This window comes from Cucurbita pepo, chromosome LG16 (genome assembly GCF_002806865.2).
Source record: "Cucurbita pepo subsp. pepo cultivar mu-cu-16 chromosome LG16, ASM280686v2, whole genome shotgun sequence".
Taxonomy (NCBI): Eukaryota; Viridiplantae; Streptophyta; class Magnoliopsida; order Cucurbitales; family Cucurbitaceae; genus Cucurbita; species Cucurbita pepo.
The window spans coordinates 1,539,871-1,565,603 of NC_036653.1; the positions used below are offsets into that span (position 1 = coordinate 1,539,871).

General features: G+C 37.8%; 1 protein-coding gene and 3 non-coding genes across 4 annotated transcripts; 1 reads left to right on the forward strand and 3 right to left on the reverse strand.

The window, feature by feature from the left end:
- Positions 1 to 739: 739 nt before the first annotated feature.
- TRNAN-GUU lies at positions 740 to 813 on the reverse strand. Its single transcript has one exon. It is a non-coding gene; the product is annotated as a tRNA-Asn (tRNA).
- A 4,645-nt stretch (positions 814 to 5,458) lies between these two features.
- TRNAN-GUU lies at positions 5,459 to 5,533 on the reverse strand. Its single transcript has one exon. It is a non-coding gene; the product is annotated as a tRNA-Asn (tRNA).
- A 3,235-nt stretch (positions 5,534 to 8,768) lies between these two features.
- Positions 8,769 to 8,842, reverse strand: TRNAN-GUU. Its single transcript has one exon. It is a non-coding gene; the product is annotated as a tRNA-Asn (tRNA).
- Positions 8,843 to 19,167: 10,325 nt separating this feature from the next.
- LOC111777160 (60S ribosomal protein L2, mitochondrial-like) lies at positions 19,168 to 24,440 on the forward strand. Its single transcript, XM_023656626.1, has 3 exons — positions 19,168 to 19,296; positions 19,414 to 19,549; positions 23,796 to 24,440. Exons 2-3 carry the CDS (start codon positions 19,435 to 19,437, stop codon positions 24,311 to 24,313), a joined length of 633 nt encoding a protein of 210 aa, XP_023512394.1. The 5' UTR covers positions 19,168 to 19,296; positions 19,414 to 19,434; the 3' UTR covers positions 24,314 to 24,440.
- The last annotated feature ends 1,293 nt before the right edge of the window (positions 24,441 to 25,733 follow it).

The window sequence follows — 25,733 nt, forward strand, 5'->3', positions numbered from 1 at the left end:
TAATGATCGTAAAATTTACTTTATTCAAGAACAATCTTTACTGAATAAACATCNGTTTATTGGATTTAGATTAATGATCGTAAAATTTACTTTATTCAAGAACAATCTTTACTGAATAAACATCAATATTAACTTTATTGAAAATAGAATATGTTTTTGTTTACAAACTATGAGTTTTATAACATAAAACCCAACATTTCTGACGTTCTTTCTCATCATTTTCCTCCTATAACTCTTTATTGGACTCTCTGCTTCTCTTTCACGAAGTCTCGTGGCTTGTAGATGCCTAAAACGACACATCTATGAGCTTCTTAAACCCTAAAAATTGAATCTGGATTCTAACGACACACGACGTTATTCAAGCATATAAAGCTTACCTCTCGTGTATGTGGGATCATCGGTGGTCTTTTACGTGTCGTGAACCAAGCGTTTCAACGTCGAGTCTGGTCATCGTTGGTGTGAGTTCGTGGTTTTGGATTGTTAGGTTATGGAGTCTGCTGCTTATTTATAGCTTAGTCAACGATTATAAAAGCTATATATGCTAAATGACATATAAAGTAAATTTTCATAAATAGGTTTGTATAGTAAAGAAAACTAAACTACCATGAAGCAATGTGGAAGCTCAGGGACTCCGGATCGAGGATGGTTGATGTTATTAATTGATTAAATTGAGCAAGAAATATAGGTATTGTCAATATGCTTCAAATGCCTTAACTAGTAAGGAACACTTGATCACCATCGCTAGAAGGAGGGTTTGAACCTCCGACCTTGTGGTTAACAGCCACACGCTCTAACCAACTGAGCTATTCCAGCCAATTATTTAAAATATTCTAAGCCCACCACTAGTAGATGTTGTCTGCTTTTGCTCGTTACGTATAGCCGTCAACCTCATGGTTTTAAAACGCATCTACTATGAAGAGATTTTCCAGCATCTTCGCTGGCAGTCTACTAGGAAGAGGTTTCCACACCCTTATAAGAAATGTTTCATCTTCTCTCTAACCGATCTGGAATCTCACAATCCACATACTTCATATCGTCATACATCAAACAATTGCCTAACCTATCCTATAGTAAGGCTAATAACTTGATTGGCCTTAGCTTGCATTTCTCTACTTTGAGATTTGCTAAGTTTTTGTTCCTCGAAGTTGCTCCAGACGTTACCTGTTGTTGTTTCCTATTATATCATTTCATTTCATTAACATTTCAACTTGAACTCGTGAAATAGTGCATCATACTGGCAATATTTATCTTAATTATGGTCAAATAAGCTTCGGTTGGGTAAAAAACGTAGGGGTCGGTGTCAGAATTGCCAAACCTAGCGTTTTAATCCTTGGACTATGCACAGCCAAGCTGAGCTATGAAGTCGAGGGCTTCTTTTTGCTGCAAGTTGACGCATGGCGCAATAAGGCGCTGACGTGTATGCAGGCTAAATTGGGTCGAGGCGTAGGTCAAGTGTCGATTGCTGGATCACGGCGTGGGTGTTGGGCTGTTGTAGGTGGGTCTTAGGTAATTGGGCTTCGCCATGGACTGCCAGGTTTTGGGCTGCAGGCGTTGCGGGTTGGATAGGCAGACGTGGGATCGCAAGTGCTGGGCTGCTGAGCTAAGCTGCAAACGTTGGGTTGGGTTGGCTATTATAATTGGGTCTTGAGTGTGTGTTGGGCCGAACCAATGGATTTGCAGTGGGTTGTGGGTTTGATTTTGACCTAGATCCGAATTCGTATCTGGATCCGACGGATTCGTCTTCTCTTTGCAGCTATTTCTGACGTTCTTTCTCATCGTTTTCCTCCTCTAACTCTTTGTTGGACTCTCTGCTTCTCTTCCACGAAGTCTTGTGGCTTGTAGAATCCTAAAACGACACATCTATGAGCTTCTTAAAACCTAAAAATTGAATATGGATTTTTACGTCACACGATGTTATTCAAGCGTATAAAGCTTACCTCTCGTGTATGTGGGATCGTCGGTGGTCTTTTTCGTGTCGTGTACTAAGCGTTTCAACGTCGAGTTTGGTCATTGTAGGTGTGAGTTCGTGGTTTTAGATTGTTAGGTTATGGAGGCGGCTGCGTATTTATAGCTTAGTCAACGATTATAAGAAAAGATATATATAACAAATAAAGTAAATTGTCATAAATAGTAAATAGGTTTCTATAGTAAAGAGGATGGGTAGAGATATATATGGTTCATAGTTATATATAGTAAATGGTTATAGGTGGTAAAACTATATATAGTAAACTAAACTAAACTATGTAAATATATTAGGTAGAGTCTTGCATTTTCTTCTCGATTGAGTGTGTGCGTTGCCGTGCGATCCTAACAACTGGTTTATGGAAGATGGAGATTGAAGATTATTTTTACCAGAAAAATCTTCACGAATCCCTGTTGGGGGTAAAGCATGATATCATGAACACGAAGCGATCCGATCTTGGTTTATGGAAGATGGAGATTGAAGATTATTTTTACCAAAAAGATCTTCACGAACCCCTGTTGGGGTAAAGCATGATATCATGAACACGAAGCAGTGGTGGAATGCGTTGCCGTGCAATCCTAACAACTGGTAGTCTTGCAGTTTCACAAACCCCTGTTGCGGGTAAAGCATGATATCATAAACACGAAGCGATCCGATTTCGGTTTATGGAAGATGGAGATTGAAGATTATTTTTACCAGAAAGATATTCACGAACCCCTGTTGGGATAAACCATGATATCATGAACAAGAAGTAGTGGCGGAATGTATTGTCGTGCGATCCTAACAACTGGTACCAGAGCTAGGCGAAATTTGCCACGATTTATGAAGATGGAAAGTTCAAAGATTGGAATTGAGAAGTTTGATGGATCCGGATCCGATTTCAATTTATTATGGAGATTGAAGATTATTTTTCTAAAAAATCTTCACAAACCCCTGTTCGTTCTGAACACGAAGCAGTGGGAGCTAAGCAGTGAGCTCTTTCTTCTCTTTCCTGTTCTTCAGGTTGCTATTCCAGCCAGTTATTTAAAATTGTCCGAGCTCACCACTAGTGGATGTTGTCTGCTTTGGCTCGTTACGTATCGTCGTCAGCCTCACGATTTTAAAACGCATCTACTATGGAGAGGTTTTCCAGCGTCCTCACTGGCAGCCTACTAGGGAGAGGTTTCCACACCCTTATAAGAAATGTTTCATCTTCTCTCCAACCGATCTGGAATCTCACAATCCACCCCCTTTGGCACAAAACGCGTCTATTAGTGAGAGGTTTCATTCCCCTCTCCAATCAATGTGGGATTTATTAAATAGTAGTTAGGATGGCCGAGTGGTCTAAGGCGCCAGACTCAAGTTCTAAAAAATGATATGAACTTTTTATTTAGATCTTTTACCTTTCCGAATTTAATTACAATAAATGGTGATGCTTAGATATAAATAATAATCAAAAGAGAGTGAAGAAAAAAAGCTAAACTATGATCATCATTTTAGCATACATCGTCATCATCAACACATCATAATTATCATAAAATATCATCAAACGTCATCATATAACTCATACACATCATCATACATCATATTAATAAAGCATAAAGGACATGTGCGTAGTTGCACTGACACGTCGTCATAAATTAAACAATTGCCTAGCCTATCCTATAACAAGACTACTTACTTGGTTGGCCTTAGCCGGCGTTTCTCTACTTTCAGATTTGCTAAGCTTTCGTTCCTCGAAGTTGCTCAAAATGTTATTGGTTTTCGTTTCCTATTACAGTGTTCATTTCATTTTATTAACATTTCACACTTATAATGTTTTTTTAACTTGAATTCATGAAATTATGCATCATACTAGCCTTATTTATCTTAATTACGGTCAAATTAGCTCCGGGAGGGTAAAAAACTTTGGGGTTGGTGTTAGAATTGCCAAATCGAGCGTTTTAAGCCTAAAGAATACGCGCAACCAAGCTGAGCTATGAAGCGGAGGGGTTCTTTTTGTTGCTAGTTGACGCGTGGCGCAATAAGGCGCTGACGTGTGTGTAGGCTAAATTGGGTCGAGGCGCAGGTCGAGTGTCGATTGATGGGTTGCGGCATGGGTGCTGGGCTATTGCAGATGAGTCTTAGGTAATTGGGCTTCGCCATGGACTGTCAGGTTTTATGCTGTAGGAGTTGCGGGTTGGATAGGCAGACGAGGGATCGTTGGTGCTAGGCTGCTAAGCTAGGCTGCAGACGTTGGGTTGGGTTGGCTATCATAATTGGGTCGTGAGTGTGTGTTGGGCCGAACCAATGGATTGGCACTGGGTTGTGGGTTTGAGTCCGACCCAGATCCAGATTCGTATCTAGATCCGACTGATTCGTCTTCTTCGACCGATTCAGCACGATTTTCTGTTTCTCATCTCTCTCCTCTCTGCAGCTATTTTCGACGTTCTTTCTCATCGTTTTCCTTCTCTAACTCTTTGTTGGACTCTCTGCTTCTTTTCCATGAAGTCTCGTGGCTCGTAGATGCGCAAAATGACACATCTATGAGCTTCTTAAAACCTAAATATTGAATATGGATTCCGACGATACATGACGTTATTCAAGCGTATAAAGCTTACCTCGCGTGTATGTGGGATCGTCGGTGGTCTTTTTCGTGTCGTGAACCAAGCATTTCAACGTCGAGTTTGGTCATTGTAGGTGTGCGTTCGTGGTTTTGGATTGTTAGGTTATGTTGTATGTTGCTTATTTATAGCATAGTCACCCATTATAAATAGAAAAGCTATATATCCTTGGGTTGGACAAGTTACGAATAGTGGACAAATTGGTGTATTACCAAATCACGTAAATTGTCATAAATAGTAAATAGCGTTATATCGGTTAAAGCTATATATATATGGTAGATAGTTATATATATTAGATGGTTATATGTGGTAAAGCTATATATAATAAACTGAACTATCGATGTATACATATATATCCCTTCAGCTTTGAAAATGTACTTTTTCTGTATTCTCTCTTACGGGAAATACCTGAAGTTATAATGCAAATTCTTTAGCAAGAGTTCTTCTTGCATTTTCTTATCGAGTGTGTGCATTGTTGTGCGATCCTACCAACTGGTATCAGAGCTAGGTGAAATTCACCACGATCTGTGAAGATGAAAAGTTCAAAGATTGGAATTGAGAAGTTTGATTTATCCGATTTCAGATTATGGAAGATGAAGATTGAAGAATATCTTTACCAGAAAGATCTTCACGAACCCCTGTTGGGGGTAAAGTCGGATACCATCACCATGAAGCAGTGGAAGCTCAAGGACCGATAAGTCTTAGGGTTGATCCAGTTGACGCTATCTAAGAACGTGGCGTTCAACATCATCAAGGAGAAGACAATGTCATTATTTGATTAAATTAAGCAAGAACCTTATAGCCCAAACCTAAAATAAGACAATTCAAGGGTCAAAGTTATGATTCATTCAATAGAAAATGTAAGACAATAATATTATCACAAGTCGCTCATAAGGAAAACTAGATTACCAATCACTAGAAGGAGGGTTTGAAACCTCCGACCTTGTGGTTAACAGCCACACGCTCTAACCAACTGAGCTATTCCAGCCAATTATTTATAATTGTCCGAGCCCACCACTAGCACATGTTTTATGCTTTGGCTCGTTACGTATCGTCGTTAGCCTCACAGTTTTAAAAGGAATCTACTATGAAGAGGTTTTCCAGTGTCCTGGTTGGCAGTCTACTAGGGAGAGATTTCCACACCCTTATAAGAAATGTTTTATCTTCTCTCCAATCGATCTGGGATCTCACAATCCACCCTCTTTGGGGCCAGCGTCTTTGCTGGCACACTGCCTGGTGACTGGCTCTAATACCATTTGTAACAGCTCAAGCCCATCGCTAGCAGATATTGTCTACTTTGGCGCATTATGTATCATCATCAGCCTCACGGTTTTAAAATGCATCTACTATGAAGATTTTTCCACACCCTTAGAAGAAATGCTTCCTTACTCTCTCCAACCGCTAGTAGATATCTTCCATTTTGCACTGTTATGGATCGTCGTCAGTCTCACAGTTTTAAAACGCGTCTATTAGGGAAAGGTTTCCACACCCTTTTAAGGAATGATTCATTCCCCTATTGAATCAACGTGGGATCTATTAATTGGTAGTCAGGATCGCCGAGTGGTCTAAGGTGCTAGACTCAAGTTTTGGTCCTCCCACTTCTGACACAATTCAAATTATTGTTAGTCTAATGGTTAGCAAAATATCTTTATTTAGCATCAAATGATATGAACTTCTGAGATCTTTTACCCTTCCAATTTAATTACAATAAATGGTGATGTGAACTATGAGAATTTCTCTACTTACGAATTTGCTAAGCTTTCGTTCCACGAAGTTGCTCCAAATATTACCGGTTGTCGTTCCTATTAGAGAGTTGATTTCATTTTTAATCCTAAGGACTAGGCGCAGCCACTCTGAGCTATGAAGCCGAGGGGTTCTTTTTGCTGCAAGTTGACGTGTGGCGCAATAAGGCGCTGACGCGTGTGCAGTCTGGGTGCTGGGCTATTGCATGTAGGTCTTAAGTAATTGGGCTTCGCCATGGACTGTCAGGTTTTGGGCTGCAGGCATTGCGGGTTGGGTGGGCAGACGTGGGATCGCGGGTGCTGGCCTGCTGAGCTAGGCTCCGGCGTTGGGATGGGTTGGCTTTTATAATTGGGTCGTGTGCATGTGTTGGACCGAACCAATGGATTGGCAATGGGTTGTGGGTTTGAGTCTGACCCAAATTCGGATTTGGATCTAGATCCGACGGATTTGTCTTCTTCGCCCAACTCAACGCAATTTTATGGTTTTCATCTTTCTCCTCTCTGGGGCTATTTCTTGATGGTGTTAATATAACACATGCAGAAGAAATTTGGATCTTAGGTGCAACCAAGTTGAGCTATGAAGCCGAGGGGTTCTTTTTGCTGCAAGTTGACGTGTGGCGCAATAAGGCGCTGACGCGTTTGCAGGTAAATTGGGTCGAGGCGCGGGTCAAGGGACGATTGTTGGATCGCAACATGGGTGTTGGGCTATTGTAGGTGGGTCTTAGGTAATTGAGCTTCGCCATGGACTATCAGGTTTTGGGCTACAAGCGTTGCAGGTTGGATGGGCAGACGTGAGATCGCGGGTGCTAAGCCGCTGAGCTGAGCTACAAACGATGGGTTGGGTTGGGTATTATAATTGGGTCGTGAGCGTGTGTTGGACCGGACCAATGGATTGACAGTGGGTTGTTGGTTTGAGTCTGACCCACATCTGGATTCGGATCTAGATCTGACAGATTCGTCTTCTTCGCCCGACTCAACGCAATTTTCTAGTTTTTATTTCTCTCCTCTCTACAGCTATGTCTTGATGGTGTTAATATAACACATGCTGAATCAATTTGGATCTTAGGCACTCAAAGTACATCAATTATAGTAAATTAGCTAGCATGTTCATAAGCATTAAAACTCAAGGAGTGGTACTAAACTTCTGTAGTTCAAATTTCTTTTTCCTCACGAACCGGTTTCAAACCACCACTAGTGTCTTCCCTGTTAGGTTATGGAGCCTGATGCTTATTTATAGCTTGGTCAACGGTTATATCCGGTAAAGTTATATTTGGTAAAGCTATATCCGGTAAAACTATATATGGTAAATAGCTATATATAGTAGATGGTTAAATGGGGTAAAGCTATATATAGTAGATGGTTAAATCGGGTAAAGCTATATATATTAAATAGCTATATATAGTAGATGGTTTAATCTGGTAAAGCTATATATAGTAAATTGAACTATATATATATCCCGTCCGGTAGAGCTTTGAGATGTACTTTCTATTCTCTGTACTCTCTCTTGTTGTACATACCTGAAGTCATCAATAAAAAAATCCTTTTAGCTAGAGTTCTCCTTGCAATTTTCTCTATCCCATTCTTTGTGTTCATCTAGATCGAGCGTGTGCGTTGTTGTGCGATCCTAACAACTGGTATCGAAGCTAGGCGAAATTCACCACGATCTGTGAAGATGAAAAGTTCAAAGATTGGAATTGAGAAGTTCGATGGATCCGATTTCGGTTTCTGGAAGATGCAGATTGAAATATAGTTCAAGTAGTCATACTATAGCCAGAGTGTTCTTAGTTTATTGGATTTAGATTAATGATCGTAAAATTTACTTTATTCAAGAACAATCTTTACCCAATAAACATCAATAATAACTTTATTGAAAATAGAATATGTTTTTGTTTACAAACTATGAGTTTTATAACATAAAACCCAACATTTCTAAAGTTCTTTCTCATCGTTTTCCTCCTATAACTCTTTATTGGACTCTCTACTTCTCTTTCACGAAGTCTCGTGGCTTGTAGATGCCTAAAACGACACATCTATAATCTTCTTTAAACCTAAAAATTGAATCTGGATTCTGACGACACATGACGTTATTCAAGCGTATAAAGCTTACATCTCAAAAAATTGAATCTGGATTCTGACGACACATGACGTTATTCAAGCGTATAAAGCTTACATCTCGTGTATGTGGGATCATCGATGGTCTTTTACGTGTCGTGAACCAAGCATTTCAACGTCGAGTCTGGTCATTGTAGGTGTGAGTTCGTGGTTTTGGATTGTTAGGTCATGGAGTATGCTGCTTATTTATAGCTTAGTTAAGCATTATAAAAAGCTATATATGCTAAATGAGATATAAAGTAAATTGTCTTTGTTCAAAGATTATAAAAGGTTTGTATAGTAAAAAGCTATATATGGTAGAAAGTTATATAGAGCAATTATATACCGCTTTAGATACCTTATAACTAGTAAGGAACACTCAATCACCATCGCTAGAAGGAGGGTTTGAACCTCCGACCTTGTGGTTAACAGCCACACGCTCTAACCAACTGAGCTATTCCAGCCAATTATTTAATATTTTTCGAGACCACCACTAGTAGATGTTATCTGCTTTGGCTTGTTATGTATAGCCATCAGCCTCACGGTTTTGAAACGCATATACTATGGAGAGGTTTTTCAGCGTCCTCGCTGGTAGTCTACTAGGAAGAGGTTTCCACACCCTTATAAGAAATGTTTCATCTTCTTTCCAACCGATCTGGAATTTCACAATCCACCCCCTTGGAAGCCCAGCGTCTTCACTGGCACACCGCCTAGTGACTAGCTCTGATACCATATCTCAAGCCCACCGTTAGCAGATATTGTCCACTTTGGTGTCTTACGTATCACCACCAACTTCACGGTTTTAAAATGCGTCTATTAGGATGATTTTTCCACACCCTTAAAAGAAATGCTTCCTCACCTTCTCCAATCGCTAGTAGATATATTCCATTTTGGCCTGTTATGCATCGTCGTCAGCCTCACAGTTTTAAAACGCGTCAATTAGTGAGAGGTTTCCACACCATTATAAGGAATGATTCATTGCCTTCTCCAACCAATGTGGGATCTATTAATTGGTAGTCAGGATGGCCGAGTGGTCCAAGGTGCCAAACTCAAGTTGGGTGGTTATATCATAAAATGATATGAACTTCTTAAATATTTTACCTCTTTTCGAATTTAATTACAATAAATAATAAGCAAAAGAGAGTGAAGAAAAAGCTAAACTATGATCATCCTTGTAGCATCATAATCATCATAAAACGTCATCGTATCGTCATATATCAAACAATTGCCTAGCATATCCTATAGTAAGGCTACTTACTTGGTTGGCCTTAGCTGGCGTTTCTCTACTTTCAGATTTGCTAAGCTTTTGTTCCTCGAAGTTGCTCCAAACGTTACCTGTTGTCGTTTCCTATTATATCATTCATTTCATTTCATTAACATTTCACATTTATAATGTAGTTTAACTTGAACTCATGAAATAGTGCATCATACTAGCAATATTTATCTTAATTATGGTTAAATAAGCTCCGATTGGGTAAAAAACGTATGGGTCGGTGTCAGAATTGCCAAACCTAGCGTTTTAAGCCTGAGGACTATGCACAGCCAAGCTGAGCTATGAAGCCGAGGGGTTCTTTTTGCTGAAAGTTGACGCGTGGCGCAATAAGGCCCTGACGCGTGTGCAGGCTAAATTGGGTCGAGGCACGAGTCAAGTGTCGATTGCTGGATCGTGGCGTGGTTGTTGGGCTGCTGTAGGTGGGTCTTAGGTAATTGGGCTTCGCCATGGACTGTCGAGTTTTGGGCTGTAGGCGTTGCGGGTTGGATAGGCAGACGTGGGATCGCAGGTGCTGGGCTGCCGAGCTAGGCTGCAAACATTGGGTTGGGTTGGCTATTATAATTGAGTCTTGAGCTTGTGTTGGGCCGAACCAATGGAGTTTTGGATTGTTACGTTATGGAGTCCGTTGCGCATTTATAGCTTAGTCAACTATTATAAGAAAATATATATATAACAAATAAAGTAAATTGTTATAAACCGTAAGTAGCTACCTATGGTCAAATAAATAGTAAACAGTAAAGCTATATATGGTTGATAGTTATATATAGTAAATGGTTATCTTTGGTAAAACTATATATAGTAAACTAAACTAAACTCTATAAATATATTAGGTAGAGTCTTGCATTTTCTTCTGGATCGAGTGTGTGCGTTGTCGTGCGATCCTAACAACTGGTATTAGAGTTAGGCGAAATTTGCCATGATCTGTGAAGATGGAAAGTTCAAAGATTGTAATTGAGAAGTTCGATGGATCCGATTTCGGTTTATGGAAGATGGAGATTGAAGATTATTTTTACCAGAAAGATCTTCACGAACCCCTGTTGGGGGTAAAGCATAATATCATGAACACGAAGCGATCCGATCTCGGTTTATGGAAGATGGAGATTAAAGATTATTTTTACAAGAAAGATCTTCACAAACCCCTGTTGTGGTAAAGCATGATATCATGAACATGAAGCGATCCGATCTCGGTTTATAGAAGATGGAGATTGAAGATTATTTTTACCAGAAAGATCTTCACAAACCCCTGTAGGGGTAAAGCATGATATCATGAACATGAAGCATGGGTGGAATGCGTTGCCGTGCGATCCTAACAACTGGTAGTCTTGTAGTTTCTTCTAGATCGAGTGTGTGCATTGTGAAGCAGTGGTGGAATGCGTTGCCATGCGATCCTAACAACTGGAAGTCTTGTAGTTTCTTCTAGATCAAGTGTGTGCGTTGTCGTGCGATCCTAACAACTGGTATCAGAGCTAGGCGAAATTTGCTACGATCTGTGAAGGTAAAGCATGATATCATGAACACGAAGCAGTGGTGGAATGCGTTGCCGTGCGATCCTAACAACTGGTATCAGAGCTAGGCGAAATTTGTCACGATCTGTGAAGATAGAAAGTTCAAAGATTGGAACTGGGAAGTTCGATGATCCAATTTCGGTTTATGGAAGATGGAGATTGAAGATTATATTATTTTTACCATAAAAATCTTCACGACAAGGGTAAAGCTTTAAGACACTCCCTCCTAAGGAACACTTGATTGGTAAAGAATTGGGCTCAAATTTCGACGCAATTCAAGGGTTATGATTCGACAGAAAATGTAAGACAATAATATTTTTGAACCTCCAACCTTGTAGTTAACAGCCACACGCTCTAACCAACTGAGCTATTCAAGACAGTTATTTAAAATTGTCCAAGCTCACCACTAGTAGATGTTGTCTGCTTTGACTTGTTACATATCGTCGTCAGCCTCACGATTTTAAAATGCCTCTACTATATAGAGGTTTTTCAGCGTCCTCATTGGCGGTCTACTAAGGAGAGGTTTCCACACCCTTATAAGAAATGTTTCATCTCTCCAACCATCTGGAATCTCACAATCTACCCCCTTAGGGGCCCAGCAACTTCGCTGGCACACTACTTGATGACTAGCTCTGATATCATTTATAACATCTCAAGCCCATCGTTAACAGATATTGTCCACTTTGGTGCATTACGTATCACCACCAGCCTCACGATTTTAAAATGCGTCTAGCAGGAAGATTTTTCCACACCCTTAAAAGAAATGCTTCCTCACCATCTCCAATCACTAGCACATATCTTCTATTTTGGCTTGTTATGGATCGTCGTCAGCCTCACAGTTTTAAAACGCGTCTATTAGTGAGAGGTTTCCACACCATTATAAAGAATGGTTCATTCCCCTCTTCAACCAATGTGGGATTTATCAAAAAGTAGTCAAGATGGTCGAGTGGTCTAAGGCGCCAGACTCAAGTTTTGGTCCTCGTAAGAGGCGTGGGTTCAAATTCCACTTCTGACACAATTCAAATTATAGGGTGAAGAAAAAAAGCTAAACTATGATCATCATTTTAGCATCCATCGTCATCATTGTATAACTCATACACATCATCATACATCATATTAATAAAGCATAAAGGACACGTGCCTAGTTGCACGAGCACATGTCGTCGTAAATCAAACAATTGCAGAGCCTATCCTATAGCAAGACTACTTACTTGGTTGGCCTTAGCCGGCGTTTCTCTACTTTCGGATTTGCTAAGCTTTCGTTCCTCCTTAGCCGGCGTTTCTCTACTTTCGGATTTGCTAAGCTTTCGTTCCTCCTTAGCCGGCGTTTCTCTACTTTCAGATTTGCTAAGCCTTCGTTCCTCAAAGTTGCTCCAAACGTTACTGGTTGTCGTTTCCTATTATAGCAATATTTAAAATTGTCCAAGCTCACCACTAGTAGATGTTGTCTACTTTGACTTGTTACATATCGCCGTCAGCCTCACGATTTTAAAATGCATCTACTATATAGAGGTTTTTCAGCGTCCTCGTTGGCAATCTACTAAGGAGAGGTTTCCACACCCTTATAAGAAATGTTTCATCTCTCCAACCATCTGGAATCTCACAATCTACCCCCTTAGGGGCCCAGCAACTTCGCTGGCACACTACTTGATGACTAGCTCTGATATCATTTATAACATCTCAAGCCCATCGTTAACAGATATTGTCCACTTTGGTGCATTACGTATCACCACCAGCCTCACGATTTTAAAATGCGTCTAGCAGGAAGATTTTTCCACACCCTTAAAAGAAATGCTTCCTCACCATCTCCAATCACTAGCACATATCTTCTATTTTGGCTTGTTATGGATCGTCGTCAGCCTCACAGTTTTAAAACGCGTCTATTAGTGAGAGGTTTCCACACCATTATAAAGAATGGTTCATTCCCCTCTTCAACCAATGTGGGATTTATCAAAAAGTAGTCAAGATGGTCGAGTGGTCTAAGGCGCCAGACTCAAGTTTTGGTCCTCGTAAGAGGCGTGGGTTCAAATTCCACTTCTGACACAATTCANGACGTTATTCAAGCGTATAAAGCTTACCTCTCGTGTATGTGGGATCGTCGGTGGTCTTTTTTCGTGTCGTGTACCAAGCGTTTCAATGTCGAGTTTGGTCATTGTAGGTGTGAGTTCGTAGTTTTGGATTGTTACGTTATGGAGTCTATTGCGCATTTATAGCTTAGTCAACTATTATAAGAAAAGATATATATAACAAATAAAGTAAATTGTTATAAACAATAAGTAGCCTATCAAATAAACGANCTCCAAACGTTACTGGTTGTCGTTTCCTATTATAGCATTCATTTCATTTTATTAACATTTCACATTTATAATGTTGTTTAACTTGAATTCATGAAATAGTGCATCATAGTAGCCTTATTTATCTTAATTATGGTCAAATTAGCTCCGGGAGGGTAAAATCCTCAATGTTGCTCCAAACGTTACTGGTTGTCGTTTCCTATTATAGCATTCATTTCATTTTATTAACATTTCACATTTATAATGTTGTTTAACTTGAATTCATGAAATAGTGCATCATAGTAGCCTTATTTATCTTAATTATGGTCAAATTAGCTCCGGGAGGGTAAAATCCTCAATGTTGCTCCAAACGTTACTGGTTGTCGTTTCCTATTATAGCATTCATTTCATTTTATTAACATTTCACATTTATAATGTTGTTTAACTTGAATTCATGAAATAGTGCATCATAGTAGCCTTATTTATCTTAATTATGGTCAAATTAGCTCCGGGAGGGTAAAATCCTCAATGTTGCTCCAAACGTTACTGGTTGTCGTTTCCTATTATAGCATTCATTTCATTTTATTAACATTTCACATTTATAATGTTGTTTAACTTGAATTCATGAAATAGTGCATCATAGTAGCCTTATTTATCTTAATTATGGTCAAATTAGCTCCGGGAGGGTAAAATCCTCAATGTTGCTCCAAACGTTACTGGTTGTCGTTTCCTATTATAGCATTCATTTCATTTTATTAACATTTCACATTTATAATGTTGTTTAACTTGAATTCATGAAATAGTGCATCATAGTAGCCTTATTTATCTTAATTATGGTCAAATTAGCTCCGGGAGGGTAAAATCCTCAATGTTGCTCCAAACGTTACTGGTTGTCGTTTCCTATTATAGCATTCATTTCATTTTATTAACATTTCACATTTATAATGTTGTTTAACTTGAATTCATGAAATAGTGCATCATAGTAGCCTTATTTATCTTAATTATGGTCAAATTAGCTCCGGGAGGGTAAAATCCTCAATGTTGCTCCAAACGTTACTGGTTGTCGTTTCCTATTATAGCATTCATTTCATTTTATTAACATTTCACATTTATAATGTTGTTTAACTTGAATTCATGAAATAGTGCATCATAGTAGCCTTATTTATCTTAATTATGGTCAAATTAGCTCCGGGAGGGTAAAATCCTCAATGTTGCTCCAAACGTTACTGGTTGTCGTTTCCTATTATAGCATTCATTTCATTTTATTAACATTTCACATTTATAATGTTGTTTAACTTGAATTCATGAAATAGTGCATCATAGTAGCCTTATTTATCTTAATTATGGTCAAATTAGCTCCGGGAGGGTAAAAAACTTTGGGGTCGGTATTAGAATTTTCAAACCGAGCGTTTTAAGCCTAAAGAATACGTGCAACAAAGCTGAGCTATGAAGCCGAGGGGTTCTTTTTGCTGCTAGTTGACGCTGTTTCGATAATCAACCAGGGAAATCCTTCTTATCGGTGAGAGGAAATCTTCAACAAGAGGTTGTTGGAAGAAAAAAATAAAATGCTTAAAAATAACAGAGAGAGAAGCTGAAATTTTAACTGCCCTTAAAAATTTAATATTCAGATTTCCTATTTAAATATAAATTATCCTAAAAATGGCTGGAGAGTGGCCAACTAAATCAGTGTCACTCCCTACAAAATTGCGGTCTAAAAGTTTGGTATCCATTCGACGTGTTTGTCAAATGGTCAAACGGAGGTATTATGAAAAGTTTGGTGATCCATTCGACGTGTTTGTCAAGTGGGTTGTGGGTTTGAGTCTGACCCAGATCAAGATTCGTATCTTGATCCGACTAATTCGTCTTCTTCGACCAACTCAGCGCAATTTTCTATTTCTCATCTCTCTCCTCTCTGCATTTATTTTCGACGTTCTTCCTCATCGTTTTCCTCCTCTAACTCTTTATTGGACTCTCTGCTTCTTTCCCACAAAATCTCGTGGCTTGTAGATGCACAAAATGACACAACTATGAGCTTCTTAAAACCTAAAAATTGAATCTGGATTCCGACGACACACGACGTTATTCAAGCGTATAAAGCTTACCTCTCATGTATGTGGGATCGTCAGTGGTCTTTTGCGTGTCGTGAACCAAGCGTTTCAACGTCGAGCTTGGTCCTTGTAGGTGTGTTAGTCTAATGGCTAGCGAAAATGAATAACATCTACTACACCCTTGTCGTTGGGTTGTTATATCATATCAGAACTTTTTATTTAGATCTTTTACCTTTTCAATAAAGGGTGATGTTTAGATATAAATAATAAGCAAAAGAGAGTGAAAGAATTATCCTTAAAAGAAACAAAAGAAAGATAGCAGATTTTGGGAGAGAAAAATTGGAAATGGTCTTGTGTCAAGAGATAGAAAAGTTTGGTAAGTTAGATCTCCTTTTCTTTTAGATAGAAAAGTTATTTTACATCTCTTTTTCAATTATTTAAATTTTAGTTATCTTACCAAAATCAAACTTGGTTGAAAATTGCCAAAACTACATATTGTCTTTTTAGGTAAAGGCGAGGCGCTCATGTACGGTTGACGGTGGCATTGTAATCAAAGGCTGGGGCGCATGTATAGGATAGTTGCATATTTAAAATTCCTTGTCTTGGTTAGAATAGGGTGTTTGCATCTCATTTATTTAAATTATTTAATTTGTAATTGTTTTATCTTATTTTGAACTCCAGCATGATGTTTGAAACACACAAGTCCGACAGTATTTTCTAATGTTTTAACGTATTTTGAAGTTTTAAATTTTTTTGCTAATAAAGATGAGCATTCTTAGAGTTATATTTTGCATTAAAGATGAGCATGAGACGTTAGTGGCGACTCTAGATATGTGAAAATTTAGGGTCGTTACACTATCCTATAGTAACACTAATTACTTGGTTGGTCTTAACCGGCATTTCTCTACTTTCGGATTTATTAAGCTTTCGTGCCTCGAAGTTGCTCCAAACGTTACCGGTTGTCGTTTCCTATTATAGCGTTCATTTCATTTCATTAACATTTCACATTTATAATGTAGTTTAACCTGAATTGATTAAAAAGTGCATCATACTGGTCTTATTTATCTTAATTATGGTCAAATCAACTATGGGAGGGTAGAAAACGTAGGGGTCGGTGTCAGAATTGCCAAACCGAGTGTTTTAAGCCTAAGGACTATGCGCAGCCAAGCTGAGCAATGAAGCCAAGGGGTTCTTTTTGCTGCAAGTTGACGCGTGGCGCAATAAGACTCTGACGCGTGTGCAGGCTAAATTGGGTCGAGGCGCGGTTCAAGTGTCGATTACTAGGTCGCGGCCTGGGTGCTGAGCTATTGCAGGTGGGTCTTAGGTAATTGGGCTTCGCCATGGACTGTCAGGTTTTGGGCTGCAGGCATTGCGGGTTGGATAGGCAGACGTGGGATCGCGGGTGCTGGGCTTTTGAGTTAGGCGGTAGACGTTGGGTTGGGTTGGGTTGGCTATTATAATTGGGTCGTGAGCGTGTGTTGGGTTGAACCAATGGATTGTTAGTGGGTTGTGGGTTTGAGTCTGACCAAGATCTGGATTCGAATATGGATCCGACTGATTCGTCTTCTTCGCTCGACTCAACACTATTTTTTTGTTTTCTTCTCTCTTCTCTCTACGGCTATTTCAAAAGTTTTTTCTCATCATTTTCCTCCTCTAACTCTTTCCACGAAGTCTCGTTGCTTGTAGATGCCTAAAACGACAGATCTATGAGCTTCTTAAAACCTAAAAATTGAATCTAGTTTCCAACGACACACGACGTTATTCAAACGTATAAAGCTTACCTCTTGTGTATGTGGGATCGTCGGTGATCTTTTTCATGTCGTGAACCAAGCATTTCATTGTCGGATTTGGTTGTTGTAGGTGTGAGTTCGTGGTTTTGGATTGTTAGGTTATGGAGTCTGCTACTTATTTCTAGCTTAGTCAACGATTATACATAGTAAAGTTATATACTATGACATATAAAGTAAATTGTCATAAATAATAAATAGCTTTGTATACTAGAAAACTATATACGGTAGATAGTTATATACAGTAATGGTTATATATGGTAAATAAACTAAACTATATATATCCCTTAGGTATAGGGTTGAAAATGTACTTTTCTATATTCTTTCTTACTGAAGTCATCAATACAAATTCTTTAGCCATGAGTTCTCCTTGCATTTTCTCTTTCCTTTTCTTTGTGTTCATCTAGATCGAGTGTGTGCATTGTTGTGCGATCCTAACAACTAGTATCAGAGCTAGGCAAAATTCACCACGATCTGTGAAGATAAAAAGTTCACAAACTGGAATTGAGAAGTTCGATGGATTCGATTTCAGTTTACGGAAGATGGAGATTGAAGATTATCTTTACTAGAAAGATCTTCACGAACCCCTGTTGGGGGTAAAGCCGGATACCATGACCACGAAGTAGTGGAAGCTCAAGGATCGATAAGCCTTAGGGTTGATCCGGTTGACGCTATCCAGAAATGTGGCGTTCAACATCATCAAGAAGAAGACAACGTCAATATTAAAATATGATTTGGATGCTAATTATATGGTTGAAGTTGTATCTTTTTTCAACTAGTCGAAGCTACCCTAAAAAGAACTAAAAATTATAACACACGCTCTAATCAACTAAGCTACTCTAGCCAGTTATTTATAATTGAGAGCCCACCATTAGTAAATGTTGTTTGCTTTGGCTCGTTACATATCGCCATCAGTCTCACCGTTTTAAAATGCATCTACTATAGAGAGGTTTTCTAGTATCCTCGCTGGCAGTCTATTAGGGAGATGTTTCCACACTTTCTAATAAGAAATGTTTCATCTTTTTTCCAACTGATCTGGGATCTCACAATCCACCCCTTGGGGGCCAGCATCTTCGTTGGCACACTGCCTAGTGTCTAGCTCTAATACCATTTGTAACAGTTCAAGCCCACCGCTAGCTGATATTGTCCACTTTGGCGCATTACGTATCACCATCAACCTATGACCATCACTTTAGCATGCATCGTCATCATTAACACATTGTAAAACATCATCATACATCATATGATCATCACTGTAGCATGAAGCGTTAAAACTAATATTTAATAGAATTAAAATAATTCTTGCATCATAGACAAATTAAAATATAAAAAAAATATATTTGAAATTAGAATGACAATATTTTATGCTATTTAAATATAATTTAAATAAATATAATATATAATATATTATATATAATATTAATGATTTTAATATCTAATATATTAAAATAAATTAATTTATATTTAAAAAAGATATCTCTTTTGAGATATTCCCCCATTCACTATGTTAAATTTTTCTAATTAAAAAAATTTAATTTAAGGTATAATATATATTAATTATAAAAGATTTACCCTAATAAATTTATAAAATTTGTTTATATTCTAGTTTATAAATAATGTATTAATTTTTTATACTTTAATAAATTTTTTATTAGTTTTAATAAATATATGAATTTTAATTTAACCTTCCAAATAAGTCCGAAAAATTTTAAATTAAGTTTTAGGCTTATTTCATAATTTTTAAAATTCAATTTATATCAAATAAATGTATTAATTATTCCAAAACACAAAATTGTATTTAAAAAAAAAAAAAAAAAAAAAAAACCCGGTTTTGTTTAAGTATTTGAAAAAAATCGGATCGGTTTTCTGTTTGGTAAAAAACCCAGAGAAAACCGGTCTAACATTCACTCAGTCCATTACTTCTTCCTAGTCCTCGTCTCTGGATCTGGCGAGCAGCGGCAGCCGAAAGCCACAAAACCCTCTCCGGCCGTCGTATTTTTCTTTGCTTTCTTCGCGATCTCATCTCTTTGAGGTATTATTCTCTAATTTTCTTTCCCTTTCGTTTCTTCATTGCAAGTGTAGATTCTTATGCTTTCGATTTCATGGCTGTGATTTCTGTAACCTTACATTTCGTTTTGATTATATGAAGAAACTCAAAGTACCTTGAATTATGGCTATGAAATCCGCGGCCTCGGTTGCTCTTCGGGGCCTCAGGAGTTTCTCTTCCAGAAGTTCTATTTCAGCTCCGATCAATAAGGATCCGAACGCCGACCTCTTAGTTTCTGGTAAGTCCTTCTTCTCAGTTCTACGGCTTTCTTTGTGTTTACTTTCTTCGTCATTTGATTTTGAGTTCAAAGATTTCATTCTGGTTGGAATGTTTGTCTATTGTGAAGCGTATTGTGATTTGATTGCTTCCTTTTTATTCTCTGGATCGCAGAATGTTAATGTACATTTTTGGTTTTTGTTACTTTCTTCATTTGTTACGTCCGAAGTACTGAATCTCTGGTGTAATTCTGAACTCCGAAAGGGTTTTATTGATTGATTGATTGATTGATTGATTGGTTCTCGTCAATTAACGGTTTCATCTTCTAAGGAAATTGAACGCTTTTGTTTTGTTGTTTGGGTTAAATTGTTTTTTCCATTGGGAGAAAATGATAAGCTTTTGACTGTTATACTAGGAAAGGGCTTTTAGAATGTTCCATGTGCTGGGAAGCAACAATTCTAGGTGGTCACTTGGCTATATAAAGAAGAACACAACTGTAATTTGGAGCCCTTTCTCTGTAACTTTTGTTTTCTTCCAAGGAAACAGAATTTTCTCTGAAGAAAGTTGTACAAGGTTCCCAAAAGAAGCAAATAAAAAACCAATCTAGAGACAAAAACTTACAAGAAAAATTCAAACCATCCAACAGACCTATTGAGATCAATACAAACCAAACGAAACAGAAAAAGGACATCCCTACCACTCAAAGTGTCGCACAAAGCTCAACCGTCATAGCGTAAGCCATCGCAAACTACAGTGAAGCTAATCACTAATCTTTCTCTCCTTCACCAATGAATAACAACAATCTTTAGTTTCCATAGCAACATCTGAACTCCGACCCAAGGCTACAGCCTCATGGCGTAAGCTATTGCAAACTACAGTGAAGCTAGTAGAGAGGATTACCGTGTCTTTGATGCTGAATAGCCTTATATTCTAAGCTGAATAGCCTTATATTCTAACTGAAGCCTACAAAACCTTTCTGCACTTCGTTTTTTTTTTCTCTTCTTAACTAAGAAACTATACATACAATCTAACAAAAGGTGGAACAAATCAGTCTAGGGGCAGTGGGGCCTTCCAATTGTTATTAATAAGCACACCTTTTGTTAATGATAACTTTTCTACTCGTGCTCATTTCGGTTCTTTTTGTAATGGTGTTAAGCTCGACTCTCATGGATGTGCTCAAACCATCGGAAATTCTTTAGAGCTTTCTAACTTTCTACACTTGCTTTTCAATCAGCAGCCTTTTCTCTTCTTATTAATCAAGGCCGATGTTTTTGGCTCAACTTTATTTGAACTTTCTATGGTGCACTTGGATTGGAAGAAACCAATGAATATTTGTGGGAGAAGACCAAAATTTCTCTTCTTTTATGGATGTAGGCTTAACAATCTCTTGTAACTATTTATTTTTGGATTTCTTGGCTAATTGAAGAGCTTTTCTGTAATCTTCTTTAACTTTGGGGGCTGGTTCTTTCCCCCCTCTTTTGTATATTCACTGTTCTAATGTAATGTCATGTTTCCAATAAAAAAGAATAATAATGCAGACCCCACCCATAAGCCTTAAGCACTTAAAAATTACTAAAATACTCTTCTTATTGTGACAATGAAGCTTGAAGACAAGACAATCTCCAACTTAAGAATCACCCATTGAGAATTAACCCAGCTTCCTTTCGATGCTTCTTCAAAATTTTAGAATTGTGAGATCCCACGTCGGTTGGAGAGGGGAACGAAGTATTTCTTATAAGGGTGTGGAGACCTCTGCCTAGCAAACACGTTTTACAACCGTGAGGCTAACGGTGATACGTAACGGACCAAAGCAAACAATATCTGCGAGCGGTGAGCTTGGGCTTTTACAAATAGTATTACAGCCAGACACCTGGCGGTATGCCAGTGAGGACGTTGGGCTCCCAAGGGGGGTAGATTGTGAGATCCCACATTTGTTGGAAAGGGGGAACGAAACATTCCTTATAAGGGTGTGGAAACCTTTCCCTAGTAGATGCGTTTTAAAATCGTGAGGCTGATGGCAATACGTATTCGGCTTGGGCTACTACATGAATATTGCATTACCTTTAGTCTATTTCCACTTAGGACCTCAACAGATCTCACTTTAATGCCACAACTTCACCATTTTCTGCAAAGGACCAGCGTCAACGCATACATCCTCTGAAATCATCTTGATACTACACTCTAGATAATTAAAACTTTGAAAGCTAAGCCCTTAAAAACTCAAGAGAACATCCCACCATCTGCAACCATGCTTCTCCTCTTCATTTCTAATCTTTCCTTCTTTTTTCTGGCCTTTCTTTTCCATCTTTTTGTTGATCTAAACCAAACCCTTTCATACAAACTAACTGAACCAGCTGAATCTGGATGCTAATAACTCAAAATCAAAACTTGAATCTATTTATCTTCTGCATCACTCTTTTTTTCTTCTCCTTTTTTTTTTTTTTAAAAAAAAAAAGAAAATAACATGACTCTTCATTCAGCTCCTTGGACCTTAGCCACCCAACCTTCCACATAAGAAATTTCATTAGCAAAGAACCTGTAAAATGGACCTTTACTACATTGACCACTTCCATTGATCAAAGCAAGGCACCTAAGCGAGACTCTTCATCCTTTCAATATACAGCTTCTGCAATAACTTTTTCTGTTCTGGTGGCTCCTTTTCTTTAGGTTGATCTCTTTTTCCATAGTCTTTTGTACGAATTGTCCTTAGAAAATAATAATAATGATGATTGTAAATGTGGATGACAATATATATGAAATGAATTATGCTTAGCCTAATGTTTTTGGAGGAGAAAGCTATACAAAAATTGATACATTCTTGAGATAATATGGCTTTGGATTCTTGCAATGATTTAAAGTATGACTTGGCATAAATCACCCTCAAGCAAGAGAATTGTGCTTCACCTCTATGTGAGGTGCACACCTGGTGCTTTTTAGCCATGGATTCTTTTGGGGGTCTTTGGCCCAAAATTGTTGGGTTTTGGTTTCATTAAACAAAGTCTTACCATCTCCCGATAAGAGCCTTCATTTCCTAAACTTTCTGTTATTATTTTTTTCATTGTTTTACTTCTTTGTATATGGTTTAAACCTTGTAATTACAGAAGTGTCCATATTTTATGCATAAGTTGCTTTTTGATCTAATTTTTAATAAAATGTTTTACTCAAAAACTTATCCATAATATCATTAAAAGCATAAGGACTAAGTCTATGCAAATAAAAAGGAAAAACCAAACGCAGAGGGATCTCTTCAAGTTAACGCTAGCAAGAAAAGTCCCCATGGAAGAACAAAAAAAAAAAACAACCCATCCACTAATCAACAATTAATTGAACATTACCCCAAAAAAATAAAATTGATTACATTTGTAGAATGAAAATGGACTTGACAGATAGCCCAAATTTCCTACTACTGCTTTGGCTCGCTATGTATTGCGGTCAGTTTCATGATTTTAAAATGTGTTTGTTAGAGAAAAGTTTCCACACTCTTATAAGGAATGTTTCGTTTCCCTTTTCAACTGACGTGGGATCCCACAATCCACCTCCTCTGGGGCCAGCATCCTCGCTGGCACACCGCCCGATGTCTGGCTTTGATACTATTTGTAACAGTCTAAATTCATCACTAGCAGATATTGTCGGCTTTGGCTCGTTACGTATCGCCGTCAGCCTCATGGTTTTAAAACGCGTCTGTTAGGTAGAGGTTTCTACACTTGAATGTTTTGTTTCTGGATCTCAAAAAATATATGCAAATTCTTTCCAAAGTCCCATCTATCTTTTTTTTCTTCGGTTCCTTTCAGACCAAATACTCCAAAGAATAGCTTTGGCCGCATTTCTTCATCATAGTTTAGCTTTTTTTCTTCAAGTTCGTAGCTCATAAGTTGAATTTATTCTCAAGCTTTTATCAAACACCCATGCCAAAATGAAAGTCTTGAAAAGCTGTTTTCAAATCTTACCATTGTAAGGACAGTGAATAGATAAGTGAAATTAATCTTCACCTGCTAAAGACAGTGGCTGAACTGAGCTATTCAACGTCAAAGCAAGGTACTTCCAACTCAATGTTGTCCTCTGTGTTAAGTTTACTCAAATAAGCTAGTTTTTGGAACAGAAAAGACCGATAATTATCTTCTTTCTTTTTTTTTTCTTTTGCTTTCAATTATTATTATTGCTACATGATCACCTGAAGAATGAAGAAACCTGGACAGATGAGAGATTACTGAAGAATGTTTTCTTCTAGTGTCATTATGTTAAGATTACTTTTACGTCATTCTTATCAGATATAGCTGGGACATATGGTCGGACATTACGTGAACGAATGACAAATTACATGGCTACCCTTGACATCAATTCACAAATTGGAAGCTGTATGCCACTTTCTGCTATGCGCATTGGTACGATTATCCACAACATCGAGATGAATCCAGGTCAAGGCGGGAAGCTCGTGCGGGCAGCAGGAACATGTGCAAAGATATTAAAAGAGCCAACGTCAAGATACTGCCTGGTGAGACTCCCATCAGGTACAGAGAAGTTGATCGACTCTAAGTGCAGGGCGACAATCGGTCAGGTGTCTAACCCAAGCCATGGAACCCGAAAACTGAGAAAGGCAGGGCAAAGTAGGTGGTTGGGTCGACGACCAGTGGTTCGAGGAGTGGCGATGAACCCGGTGGATCATCCTCATGGAGGAGGTGAGGGTAGGAGCAAGAGTAGTGGGAGCTTTGGGAAAGGGTCTCGCACACCCTGGGGGAAGCCAACTAAGTGTGGTTACAAGACTGGACCTCTCAAACGCAAAAAATAGAGCAACCAGTTGGAGAGGATAGTGTGAAATGTTCTCTTTTTAGGCTTTTTTGTAATTTGTACTTTTTGCTTAGAACAAAAGAATATTGCTTAAATTTAAAAAGTTTCGATAATATCTTTAAATTTAATATATATTTATCGTTAGTATCCTCATTTTAATTTGAAAATAACACGTGCAATTTTTACATACAAAAAAAAAAAAAAAACGATTAATCATCAAATTTAAAAGAGTTAACAAAGGAATATCATTTTAGATTGTAACCGATTTAATGGATCATAATAAAAATGGTAACCTATCTTAGATTATAACCGATTTAATCGATCATAATAAATACACATATTTTCTTTATTCAATCCATACTTTTTGTAACGACCCTATTTCTTTATTAAAAATAAGGTTGTCACTACATGTTAGAACATGTGCAGAAACATTCATTTAAAATATTTTGTAACCTATATTATAGTCTTAACATTTTTAAAATAAAAAAATAAAAAAAATCTTTAACTTAACATTTTAAAAATAAAAAAATAAAAAAAAATCTTTAAAGCAACAATGTCATGGAATAAGAGAGTGGAGTATAAATGATTTGAGCTTAAACAAAATAAAACAAGCTTATCTAACCTATGGGTTACCAAACGGACATGAATGTGACTTGAGTATCTTAAAAAATACTTTATTAGTAACGATATTGTTGAGGTCAAAATTATGGAGAGACCTATCATTTTATAAAAACATCAAGACATGACCTTAAACTCTTTTCCTGTTCGGACAAGGTTGGATGAGTAGTACTTCCCTACACACTGTCTACGCATCGGCACATAGATTCACTACATACCCTCTAAGTCTGGCTCATCAGGTTAGTGCACCCTCATGCTACCGAACACCACGGAGGGAAAGGACCCGCATAATATCATGACGAACATAAATTTTGTAAGGTATGGATTCGTACTAATCATAATGGAGAATTCTCCCGATGCATATGACACAAAAAAAATTGCATGAAGTCACCATAGCTTAAAATCATGACATAAGTTATGATGCAAGTCAAACATTCATTCATTAATGACATAACGAACCTAAAAATCATGCATACTTAATTCCTCATAAATCTTTTGTACTTAACATAGCTGGTGTATGGAGGTTAATGCATCACAGGTTATCAATATCATAAACAGAATTCTACAATATGATATAATCTTATTATAGCATAGCTTATAAACCTGATATAGCACAATAGGGCATAACATATCATCATACATCATACAATTCGTCCAACCGAACCAACAGTAGAGCCACTTATGTAGCTGCTTAACCTGAAGTCATTATACTTCCTTATTGCTAGCTCGAATTTGCCTGAATTTAAAAACGATATATATTTAAAGTAAATTTTGAAGAAAATAAAAGTCAAGATGGTTGAGTA